Raw genomic sequence first — 12,804 nt, 5'->3', positions numbered from 1 at the left:
AGGCTCAGACTAGGGTCTGTCCCTTTAAGTAAACTATGTGTCTATTTTCATAGGCTCGGGCTAGGGTCTGTCCCTTTAAGTAAACTATGTGTCTATTTTCATTGGCTGAAACTAGGGTCTGTCCCTTTAAGTAAACTACGTGTCTATTTTCAATGGCTGAAACTAGGGTCTGTCCCTTTAAGTAAACTCTGTGTCTATTTTCATAGGCTCAGACTAGGGTCTGTCCCTTTAAGTAAACTCTGTGTCTATTTTCATAGGCTCACACTAGGGTCTGTCCCTTTAAGTAAACTCTGTGTCTATTTTCATAGGCTCACACTAGGGTCTGTCCCTTTAAGTAAACTATGTGTCTATTTTCATAGGCTCAGACTAGGGTCTGTCCCTTTAAGTAAACTATGTGTCTATTTTCATAGGCTCAGACTAGGGTCTGTCCCTTTAAGTAAACTATGTGTCTATTTTCATAGGCTCAGACTAAGGTCTGTCCCTTTAAGTAAACTATGTGTCTATTTTCATAGGCTCAGACTAGGGTCTGTCCCTTTAAGTAAACTATGTGTCTATTTTCATAGGCTCAGACTAGGGTCTGTCCCTTTAAGTAAACTATGTGTCTATTTTCATAGGCTCAGACTAGGGTCTGTCCCTTTAAGTAAACTATGTGTCTATTTTCATTGGCTGAAACTAGGGTCTGTCCCTTTAAGTAAACTATGTGTCTATTTTCATTGGCTGAAACTAGGGTCTGTCCCTTTAAGTAAACTATGTGTCTATTTTCATTGGCTGAAACTAGGGTCTGTCCCTTTAAGTAAACTATGTGTCTATTTTCATAGGCTCAGACTAGGGTCTGTCCCTTTAAGTAAACTATGTGTCTATTTTCATAGGCTCAAACTAGTGTCTGTCCCTTTAAGTAAACTATGTGTCTATTTTCATAGGCTCAGACTAGGGTCTGTCCCTTTAAGTAAACTATGTGTCTATTTTCATAGGCTCAGACTAGGGTCTGTCCCTTTAAGTAAACTATGTGTCTATTTTCATAGGCTCAGACTAGGGTCTGTCCCTTTAAGTAAACTATGTGTCTATTTTCATAGGCTCAAACTAGGGTCTGTCCCTTTAAGTAAACTATGTGTCTATTTTCATAGGCTCAGACTAGGGTCTGTCCCTTTAAGTAAACTATGTGTCTATTTTCATAGGCTCAGACTAAGGTATGTCCCTTTAAGTAAACTATGTGTCTATTTTCATAGGCTCAGACTAGGGTCTGTCCCTTTAAGTAGACTATGTGTCTATTTTCATAGGCTCAGACTAGGGTCTGTCCCTTTAAGTAAACTATGTGTCTATTTTCATAGGCTCAGACTAGGGTCTGTCCCTTTAAGTAAACTATGTGTCTATTTTCATTGGCTGAAACTAGGGTCTGTCCCTTTAAGTAAACTATGTGTCTATTTTCATTGGCTGAAACTAGGGTCTGTCCCTTTAAGTAAACTATGTGTCTATTTTCATAGGCTCAGACTAGGGTCTGTCTCTTTAAGTAAACTATGTCTCTATTTTCACGGGCTGAAACTAGGGTCTACACCTTTAATCATTTTTTTTAAACATTTTTTTATAGCAATGTCTATATAAAAAAAAAAGAACCCAACAGTTTATTCTGTTTAAGGAACCTTTGTTGGGTACCCAATAGCCGAAGTGTATTTTGCTGCTGGCGTGTCATTAAACATTCATTTGTCCATTCGTTAATTAATTAATTCATTCATTCATTCATTCATACATTCATACATACATACATACATACATACATACATACATACATACATACATACATTCATTCATTCATTCATTCATTCATTCATTCATGTTTAACAACACCACTAGAGCACATTTATTTATTCACCAATGACAGTTGGACATCAAAGATTTCATAATTCTGACAGTCTTAGAGGAAAGCCAATACATTTATTTATTCACCAATGACAGTTGGACATCAAACATTTCATAATTCTGACAGTCTTAGAGGAAAGCCAATACATTTATTTATTCACCAATGACAGCTGGACATCAAAGATTTCATAATTCTGACAGTCTTAGAGGAAACCCAATACATTTATTTATTCACCAATGACAGTTGGACATCAAAGATTTCATAATTCTGACAGTCTTAGAGGAAACCCAATACATTTATTTATTCACCAATGACAGTTGGACATCAAAGATTTCATAATTCTGACAGTCTTAGAGGAAACCCAATACATTTATTTATTCACCAATGACAGCTGGACATCAAAGATTTCATAATTCTGACAGTCTTAGAGGAAACCCAATACATTTATTTATTCACCAATGACAGCTGGACATCAAAGATTTCATAATTCTGACACAGTCTTAGAGGAAACCCAATACATTTATTTATTCACCAATGACAGCTGGACATCAAAGATTTCATAATTCTGACAGTCTTAGAGGAAACCCAATACATTTATTTATTCACCAATGACAGTTGGACATCAAAGATTTCATAATTCTGACACAGTCTTAGAGGAAACCCAATACATTTATTTATTCACCAATGACAGCTGGACATCAAAGATTGCATAATTCTGACAGTCTTAGAGGAAACCCAATACATTTATTTATTCACCAATGACAGTTGGACATCAAAGATTTCATAATTCTGACAGTCTTAGAGGAAACCCAATACATTTATTTATTCACCAATGACAGCTGGACATCAAAGATTTCATAATTCTGACACAGTCTTAGAGGAAACCCAATACATTTATTTATTCACCAATGACAGTTGGACATCAAAGATTTCATAATTCTGACACAGTCTTAGAGGAAACCCAATACATTTATTTATTCACCAATGACAGCTGGACATCAAAGATTGCATAATTCTGACAGTCTTAGAGGAAACCCAATACATTTATTTATTCACCAATGACAGCTGGACATCAAAGATTGCATAATTCTGACAGTCTTAGAGGAAACCCAATACATTTATTTATTCACCAATGACAGTTGGACATCAAAGATTGCATAATTCTGACAGTCTTAGAGGAAACCCAATACATTTATTTATTCACCAATGACAGCTGGACATCAAAGATTTCATAATTCTGACAGTCTTAGAGGAAACCCAATACATTTATTTATTCACCAATGACAGCTGGACATCAAAGATTTCATAATTCTGACAGTCTTAGAGGAAACCCAATACATTTATTTATTCACCAATGACAGCTGGACATCAAAGATTTCATAATTCTGACAGTCTTAGAGGAAACCCAATACATTTATTTATTCACCAATGACAGCTGGACATCAAAGATTTCATAATTCTGACAGTCTTAGAGGAAACCCAATACATTTATTTATTCACCAATGACAGTTGGACATCAAAGATTTCATAATTCTGACAGTCTTAGAGGAAACCCAATACATTTATTTATTCACCAATGACAGCTGGACATCAAAGATTGCATAATTCTGACAGTCTTAGAGGAAACCCAATACATTTATTTATTCACCAATGACAGTTGGACATCAAAGATTTCATAATTCTGACAGTCTTAGAGGAAACCCAATACATTTATTTATTCACCAATGACAGCTGGACATCAAAGATTTCATAATTCTGACAGTCTTAGAGGAAACCCAATACATTTATTTATTCACCAATGACAGCTGGACATCAAAGATTTCATAATTCTGACAGTCTTAGAGGAAAGCCAATACATTTATTTATTCACCAATGACAGCTGGACATCAAAGATTTCATAATTTTGACAGTCTTAGAGGAAAGCCAATACATTTATTTATTCACCAATGACAGCTGGACATCAAAGATTTCATAATTCTGACAGTCTTAGAGGAAACCCAATACATTTATTTATTCACCAATGACAGCTGGACATCAAAGATTGCATAATTCTGACAGTCTTAGAGGAAACCCAATACATTTATTTATTCACCAATGACAGTTGGACATCAAAGATTGCATAATTCTGACACAGTCTTAGAGGAAACCCAATACATTTATTTATTCACCAATGACAGCTGGACATCAAAGATTGCATAATTCTGACAGTCTTAGAGGAAACCCAATACATTTATTTATTCACCAATGACAGCTGGACATCAAAGATTGCATAATTCTGACAGTCTTAGAGGAAACCCAATACATTTATTTATTCACCAATGACAGTTGGACATCAAAGATTTCATAATTCTGACAGTCTTAGAGGAAACCCAATACATTTATTTATTCACCAATGACAGCTGGACATCAAAGATTTCATAATTCTGACAGTCTTAGAGGAAACCCAATACATTTATTTATTCACCAATGACAGCTGGACATCAAAGATTTCATAATTCTGACACAGTCTTAGAGGAAACCCAATACATTTATTTATTCACCAATGACAGCTGGACATCAAAGATTGCATAATTCTGACAGTCTTAGAGGAAACCCAATACATTTATTTATTCACCAATGACAGTTGGACATCAAAGATTGCATAATTCTGACAGTCTTAGAGGAAACCCAATACATTTATTTATTCACCAATGACAGCTGGACATCAAAGATTTCATAATTCTGACAGTCTTAGAGGAAACCCAATACATTTATTTATTCACCAATGACAGCTGGACATCAAAGATTTCATAATTCTGACAGTCTTAGAGGAAACCCAATACATTTATTTATTCACCAATGACAGCTGGACATCAAAGATTTCATAATTCTGACAGTCTTAGAGGAAACCCAATACATTTATTTATTCACCAATGACAGCTGGACATCAAAGATTGCATAATTCTGACAGTCTTAGAGGAAACCCAATACATTTATTTATTCACCAATGACAGCTGGACATCAAAGATTGCATAATTCTGACAGTCTTAGAGGAAACCCAATACATTTATTTATTCACCAATGACAGTTGGACATCAAAGATTGCATAATTCTGACAGTCTTAGAGGAAACCCAATACATTTATTTATTCACCAATGACAGCTGGACATCAAAGATTTCATAATTCTGACAGTCTTAGAGGAAACCCAATACATTTATTTATTCACCAATGACAGCTGGACATCAAAGATTTCATAATTCTGACAGTCTTAGAGGAAACCCAATACATTTATTTATTCACCAATGACAGCTGGACATCAAAGATTTCATAATTCTGACAGTCTTAGAGGAAACCCAATACATTTATTTATTCACCAATGACAGCTGGACATCAAAGATTTCATAATTCTGACAGTCTTAGAGGAAACCCAATACATTTATTTATTCACCAATGACAGTTGGACATCAAAGATTGCATAATTCTGACAGTCTTAGAGGAAACCCAATACATTTATTTATTCACCAATGACAGCTGGACATCAAAGATTGCATAATTCTGACAGTCTTAGAGGAAACCCAATACATTTATTTATTCACCAATGACAGTTGGACATCAAAGATTGCATAATTCTGACACAGTCTTAGAGGAAACCCAATACATTTATTTATTCACCAATGACAGCTGGACATCAAAGATTGCATAATTCTGACAGTCTTAGAGGAAACCCAATACATTTATTTATTCACCAATGACAGCTGGACATCAAAGATTGCATAATTCTGACAGTCTTAGAGGAAACCCAATACATTTATTTATTCACCAATGACAGTTGGACATCAAAGATTTCATAATTCTGACAGTCTTAGAGGAAACCCAATACATTTATTTATTCACCAATGACAGCTGGACATCAAAGATTTCATAATTCTGACAGTCTTAGAGGAAACCCAATACATTTATTTATTCACCAATGACAGCTGGACATCAAAGATTTCATAATTCTGACAGTCTTAGAGGAAACCCAATACATTTATTTATTCACCAATGACAGCTGGACATCAAAGATTGCATAATTCTGACAGTCTTAGAGGAAACCCAATACATTTATTTATTCACCAATGACAGCTGGACATCAAAGATTGCATAATTCTGACAGTCTTAGAGGAAACCCAATACATTTATTTATTCACCAATGACAGTTGGACATCAAAGATTGCATAATTCTGACAGTCTTAGAGGAAACCCAATACATTTATTTATTCACCACTGACAGCTGGACATCAAAGATTTCATAATTCTGACAGTCTTAGAGGAAACCCAATACATTTATTTATTCACCAATGACAGCTGGACATCAAAGATTTCATAATTCTGACAGTCTTAGAGGAAACCCAATACATTTATTTATTCACCAATGACAGCTGGACATCAAAGATTTCATAATTCTGACAGTCTTAGAGGAAACCCAATACATTTATTTATTCACCAATGACAGCTGGACATCAAAGATTTCATAATTCTGACACAGTCTTAGAGGAAACCCAATACATTTATTTATTCACCAATGACAGCTGGACATCAAAGATTGCATAATTCTGACAGTCTTAGAGGAAACCCAATACATTTATTTATTCACCAATGACAGCTGGACATCAAAGATTGCATAATTCTGACAGTCTTAGAGGAAACCCAATACATTTATTTATTCACCAATGACAGTTGGACATCAAAGATTGCATAATTCTGACAGTCTTAGAGGAAACCCAATACATTTATTTATTCACCAATGACAGTTGGACATCAAAGATTGCATAATTCTGACAGTCTTAGAGGAAACCCAATACATTTATTTATTCACCAATGACAGCTGGACATCAAAGATTTCATAATTCTGACAGTCTTAGAGGAAACCCAATACATTTATTTATTCACCAATGACAGCTGGACATCAAAGATTTCATAATTCTGACAGTCTTAGAGGAAACCCAATACATTTATTTATTCACCAATGACAGCTGGACATCAAAGATTTCATAATTCTGACAGTCTTAGAGGAAACCCAATACATTTATTTATTCACCAATGACAGCTGGACATCAAAGATTTCATAATTCTGACAGTCTTAGAGGAAACCCAATACATTTATTTATTCACCAATGACAGCTGGACATCAAAGATTTCATAATTCTGACAGTCTTAGAGGAAACCCAATACATTTATTTATTCACCAATGACAGCTGGACATCAAAGATTGCATAATTCTGACAGTCTTAGAGGAAACCCAATACATTTATTTATTCACCAATGACAGTTGGACATCAAAGATTTCATAATTCTGACAGTCTTAGAGGAAACCCAATACATTTATTTATTCACCAATGACAGCTGGACATCAAAGATTGCATAATTCTGACAGTCTTAGAGGAAACCCAATACATTTATTTATTCACCAATGACAGCTGGACATCAAAGATTGCATAATTCTGACAGTCTTAGAGGAAACCCAATACATTTATTTATTCACCAATGACAGTTGGACATCAAAGATTTCATAATTCTGACAGTCTTAGAGGAAACCCAATACATTTATTTATTCACCAATGACAGCTGGACATCAAAGATTTCATAATTCTGACAGTCTTAGAGGAAACCCAATACATTTATTTATTCACCAATGACAGCTGGACATCAAAGATTTCATAATTCTGACACAGTCTTAGAGGAAACCCAATACATTTATTTATTCACCAATGACAGCTGGACATCAAAGATTGCATAATTCTGACAGTCTTAGAGGAAACCCAATACATTTATTTATTCACCAATGACAGCTGGACATCAAAGATTTCATAATTCTGACAGTCTTAGAGGAAACCCAATACATTTATTTATTCACCAATGACAGCTGGACATCAAAGATTTCATAATTCTGACAGTCTTAGAGGAAACCCAATACATTTATTTATTCACCAATGACAGCTGGACATCAAAGATTTCATAATTCTGACAGTCTTAGAGGAAACCCAATACATTTATTTATTCACCAATGACAGCTGGACATCAAAGATTTCATAATTCTGACAGTCTTAGAGGAAACCCAATACATTTATTTATTCACCAATGACAGCTGGACATCAAAGATTTCATAATTCTGACAGTCTTAGAGGAAACCCAATACATTTATTTATTCACCAATGACAGCTGGACATCAAAGATTTCATAATTCTGACAGTCTTAGAGGAAACCCAATACATTTATTTATTCACCAATGACAGTTGGACATCAAAGATTTCATAATTCTGACAGTCTTAGAGGAAACCCAATACATTTATTTATTCACCAATGACAGTTGGACATCAAAGATTTCATAATTCTGACACAGTCTTAGAGGAAAGCCAATACATTTATTTATTCACCAATGACAGCTGGACATCAAAGATTTCATAATTCTGACACAGTCTTGGAGGAAAGCCAATACATTTATTTATTCACCAATGACAGTTGGACATCAAAGATTTCATAATTCTGACAGTCTTAGAGGAAACCCAATACATTTATTTATTCACCAATGACAGCTGGACATCAAAGATTGCATAATTCTGACAGTCTTAGAGGAAACCCAATACATTTATTTATTCACCAATGACAGTTGGACATCAAAGATTTCATAATTCTGACAGTCTTAGAGGAAAGCCAATACATTTATTTATTCACCAATGACAGCTGGACATCAAAGATTGCATAATTCTGACAGTCTTAGAGGAAACCCAATACATTTATTTATTCACCAATGACAGCTGGACATCAAAGATTGCATAATTCTGACAGTCTTAGAGGAAACCCAATACATTTATTTATTCACCAATGACAGTTGGACATCAAAGATTTCATAATTCTGACAGTCTTAGAGGAAACCCAATACATTTATTTATTCACCAATGACAGCTGGACATCAAAGATTTCATAATTCTGACAGTCTTAGAGGAAACCCAATACATTTATTTATTCACCAATGACAGCTGGACATCAAAGATTTCATAATTCTGACAGTCTTAGAGGAAACCCAATACATTTATTTATTCACCAATGACAGCTGGACATCAAAGATTGCATAATTCTGACAGTCTTAGAGGAAACCCAATACATTTATTTATTCACCAATGACAGCTGGACATCAAAGATTTCATAATTCTGACAGTCTTAGAGGAAACCCAATACATTTATTTATTCACCAATGACAGCTGGACATCAAAGATTTCATAATTCTGACAGTCTTAGAGGAAACCCAATACATTTATTTATTCACCAATGACAGCTGGACATCAAAGATTTCATAATTCTGACAGTCTTAGAGGAAAGCCAATACATTTATTTATTCACCAATGACAGCTGGACATCAAAGATTTCATAATTCTGACAGTCTTAGAGGAAACCCAATACATTTATTTATTCACCAATGACAGCTGGACATCAAAGATTTCATAATTCTGACACAGTCTTAGAGGAAACCCAATACATTTATTTATTCACCAATGACAGCTGGACATCAAAGATTTCATAATTCTGACAGTCTTAGAGGAAACCCAATACATTTATTTATTCACCAATGACAGTTGGACATCAAAGATTTCATAATTCTGACAGTCTTAGAGGAAACCCAATACATTTATTTATTCACCAATGACAGTTGGACATCAAAGATTTCATAATTCTGACACAGTCTTAGAGGAAAGCCAATACATTTATTTATTCACCAATGACAGCTGGACATCAAAGATTTCATAATTCTGACACAGTCTTGGAGGAAAGCCAATACATTTATTTATTCACCAATGACAGTTGGACATCAAAGATTTCATAATTCTGACAGTCTTAGAGGAAACCCAATACATTTATTTATTCACCAATGACAGCTGGACATCAAAGATTTCATAATTCTGACAGTCTTAGAGAAAACTCAATACATTTATTTATTCACCAATGACAGTTGGACATCAAAGATTTCATAATTCTGACAGTCTTAGAGGAAAGCCAATACATTTATTTATTCACCAATGACAGCTGGACATCAAAGATTTCATAATTCTGACACAGTCTTAGAGGAAAGCCAATACATTTTTTCTGATGCAGCAAGGGATCTTTTATATGCACTTTCCTACAGACAAGACAGCACATACCATGGCCTTGGAACAGGGGGAAATCAATCAGAGAGTGAGTCCACTGAGGAAATTCGATCCTGCAGCCATGGCACATAACAGGCTAGCGCTGGAAACATCTTGTTTCACTCACAATGAATGAATTAATAAATGAAATGCAGCTCTCTTCATTACCCGGGGGGGGGGGGGGGGGGGGGGGGGGGGGGGGGGGGGGGGGGGGGGGGGGGGGGGGGGGGGGGGGAGAGAGAGAGAGAGAGAGAGAGAGAGAGAGAGAGAGAGAGAGAGAGAGAGAGAGAGAGAGAGAGAGAGAGAGAAGATAGCCCAGTGGTAAAATGCTCACCTGATACACAGTAGGTCTAGGACTGATCCCAGTCAGTGGGTATATCAAAGGCTGTGGTATGTGCTGTGCTGTCCTGTTTATGGGATGGTACATATAAAAGATCCCTTGCTACTGATGGAAAATGTAGCTGGTTCCCTCTCAAAGACTATGTCAAAATTACCAAATGTTTGACATCCAGTAGCCGATGATTAATAGATCAATGTGCTCTGGTAGTGTCATTAAACAAAAAAAACCTGTTTACCTGAGGGGGCACAACATAGTCGGCAACATCCCAGATCCGAGGCCCACCTTCGGGGGGGACACCTGTGAGGTTGGTGAATGCCACACCCTTCACCTTCACAGTTATTGCGCTCTGGACATCCTCAAAACTCTGGTAGCCCTTTTGCCAAACAATAGCATAGCTGGAAAACACAGGAAGGAAATTATAGTGTATTAATGAACACAGTGAAAATGTAGACAAATGACTGCTCCCTCTGATGATAACTCTGAGACAAAGACTGGTCCCCTTGCTCGAAGTTGTGTGTTTACGCATGCATATCGCAATTAGAATATAAGTTTTGGAGCCATGTTGTTTCAATTTATTTTGTGGTTAAAAACATCACAGAAATAATAATCATCATCATCATCATCATCATCATCATCATCATCATCATCATCATAAAATAATAAACAAATTATTTATAGAAGGTAGCTCAATTAGTTCTAGACTTCTCCCCTGAGGCCTTCTTACTACTTTTAACAATAATAATTATAATCCTTTTTCTTTTCTTTTTTTAAATCACACACAAAAAAACAACATCAGCACATTTTAAAGTGAAGCCATCTGGTGTCCAATATACAGACATTGAAATGAAAAAAATTGCGGGAAGTAATTAATTGCTCCCCTACCGTAGATTATGAAAGCCATTTAAAATATTAACACATGGACACCATATAATTCAAATACTAAAAATTACTCTCCTTGAACTTGCTGCGGTTGGAGAGACAAGGACTGGGATGTGGAGGTGGACAGCGAAAGAAGTTGAAAGATAGGAGCTGCCAGATAAGGAAGAAATGAGACGGAATTCAAAGGAGAAAAGGGATTTTTTGTTTTTTAAATCAGGTCTTCTATATGCATTTTCCCATAGGCAGGATAGTACATACCATAGCCTTTGATGTAGTAGTCATGAGGCACTGGTTGGAATGGGAAGAAACCTGAGGAGCAGTCTACCACTGAGCGACATCTTGCTCACAAGTTTGGGAGGATGATAGAGATATTGTTATAGTGAATATGGTTTATGCCTCAAAGTGAACATTTTAGAACTACTTCTTTGTGTTATTTTGTCATGGTTCGCACATTTGATTTCGGTTGTCGGGGGAGGTCTGGATCTGCAAGCCTTTGCTTGCCGCCCACTGAAAATTCCTTAATCGAGGCTCTATTCTGTCTTATAGTTTGAGGTGTACCATCAATTATTTACAGATTAAAATTAGCTTCAGTACATTGTTGTTACGCAGCATACACTAGACACTGAAACCAGTGTATGGTACACACCCAAAAATGGAATGGGTGAATTTCACAAAAAGTGACAGCTGCTAACGAAAACATGAATTTATAAAATTGCTTAAATGCCATGTGACCATCCATTTTCTTGCGTATATGGTTCATAAATGTGACATCCATACTTTATAATTTCGTGTATTAGAAATGTTAACATTATCAGCAATGGGAAACAAATTGGTCCAAAAGGACCTGCAGTCTGTCAAGTTAGATAATGGCATTACCGACCCACTTAGTGTAATCTGGAAAGACAGTTCAATATTTACCTCTCACAAAAACATTACTGTTCTGACTGCTCCATTTACCTGGGGTGCCCCACCCCATTATTGCATTTTACCGCCCTTGACCTTTCATGTTTTGCCACCTTCCTTTATTTTCCTGCAACTTACTGTAGTTTACAGCACCTAGCTATCTCTGCTAATTCCAAATGGCCCATTTTTTCCACACAAAAATAATCATCAGTCTGCACACTGGACATCAAAGGAAACAAGCTGTGTTAAATTGTGTTCAAAAAAGCAACTGACGAAAAACTTCAGAAGTTTACGACAGTTACCATAACGTAAATTAACAGTATTTTTAACAGCCTCCATTGTGTCCCATACCTGTATCCATCTGTATGTTTGATACACACAATAAAAGTTATATTTTATTTGAGCAATGAAAAGATTTGATTTATTATCGATTCGGCAATCTCCGACTAAAAAACCACTTATTTGGCGCCAAATCTGTCATATGATCAGATCGGTCATTCTGTCTTTTGTTTCCACTAACTATCATCTGATATTTTGTCCTCAATTGCAGATTTAATTGGTTGTAACTAATGAATTTTACTTTCTGTCATTTCTGTCATTCTGTTTATTCAGTAATTTTTTATAAAATATTATAACCTTTAAATGTTTGAGGGATATCACCGCTTATAAAAACAACATAAGTGGT

At 35.7% G+C, this 12,804-nt stretch overlaps 1 protein-coding gene across 3 annotated transcripts in view; it reads right to left on the bottom strand.

The window, feature by feature from the left end:
* The window catches only part of LOC121368332 (P2X purinoceptor 4-like), an 89,569-nt gene that overhangs the window by 62,558 nt on the left and 14,207 nt on the right, over window positions 1-12,804 (bottom strand). For all 3 annotated transcript variants that reach the window (XM_041493018.1, XM_041493016.1, XM_041493017.1), the window contains exon 2: window positions 10,573-10,732. In XM_041493018.1, the coding sequence (XP_041348952.1) occupies window positions 10,573-10,732 (160 nt within the window). The remainder of the gene's footprint in view (window positions 1-10,572; window positions 10,733-12,804) is intronic.

The sequence above is a fragment of the Gigantopelta aegis genome, chromosome 3 (genome assembly GCF_016097555.1).
Source record: "Gigantopelta aegis isolate Gae_Host chromosome 3, Gae_host_genome, whole genome shotgun sequence".
Lineage (NCBI taxonomy): Eukaryota > Metazoa > Mollusca > Gastropoda > Neomphalida > Peltospiridae > Gigantopelta > Gigantopelta aegis.
This window is presented reverse-complemented; position numbering and strand designations above follow the sequence as displayed.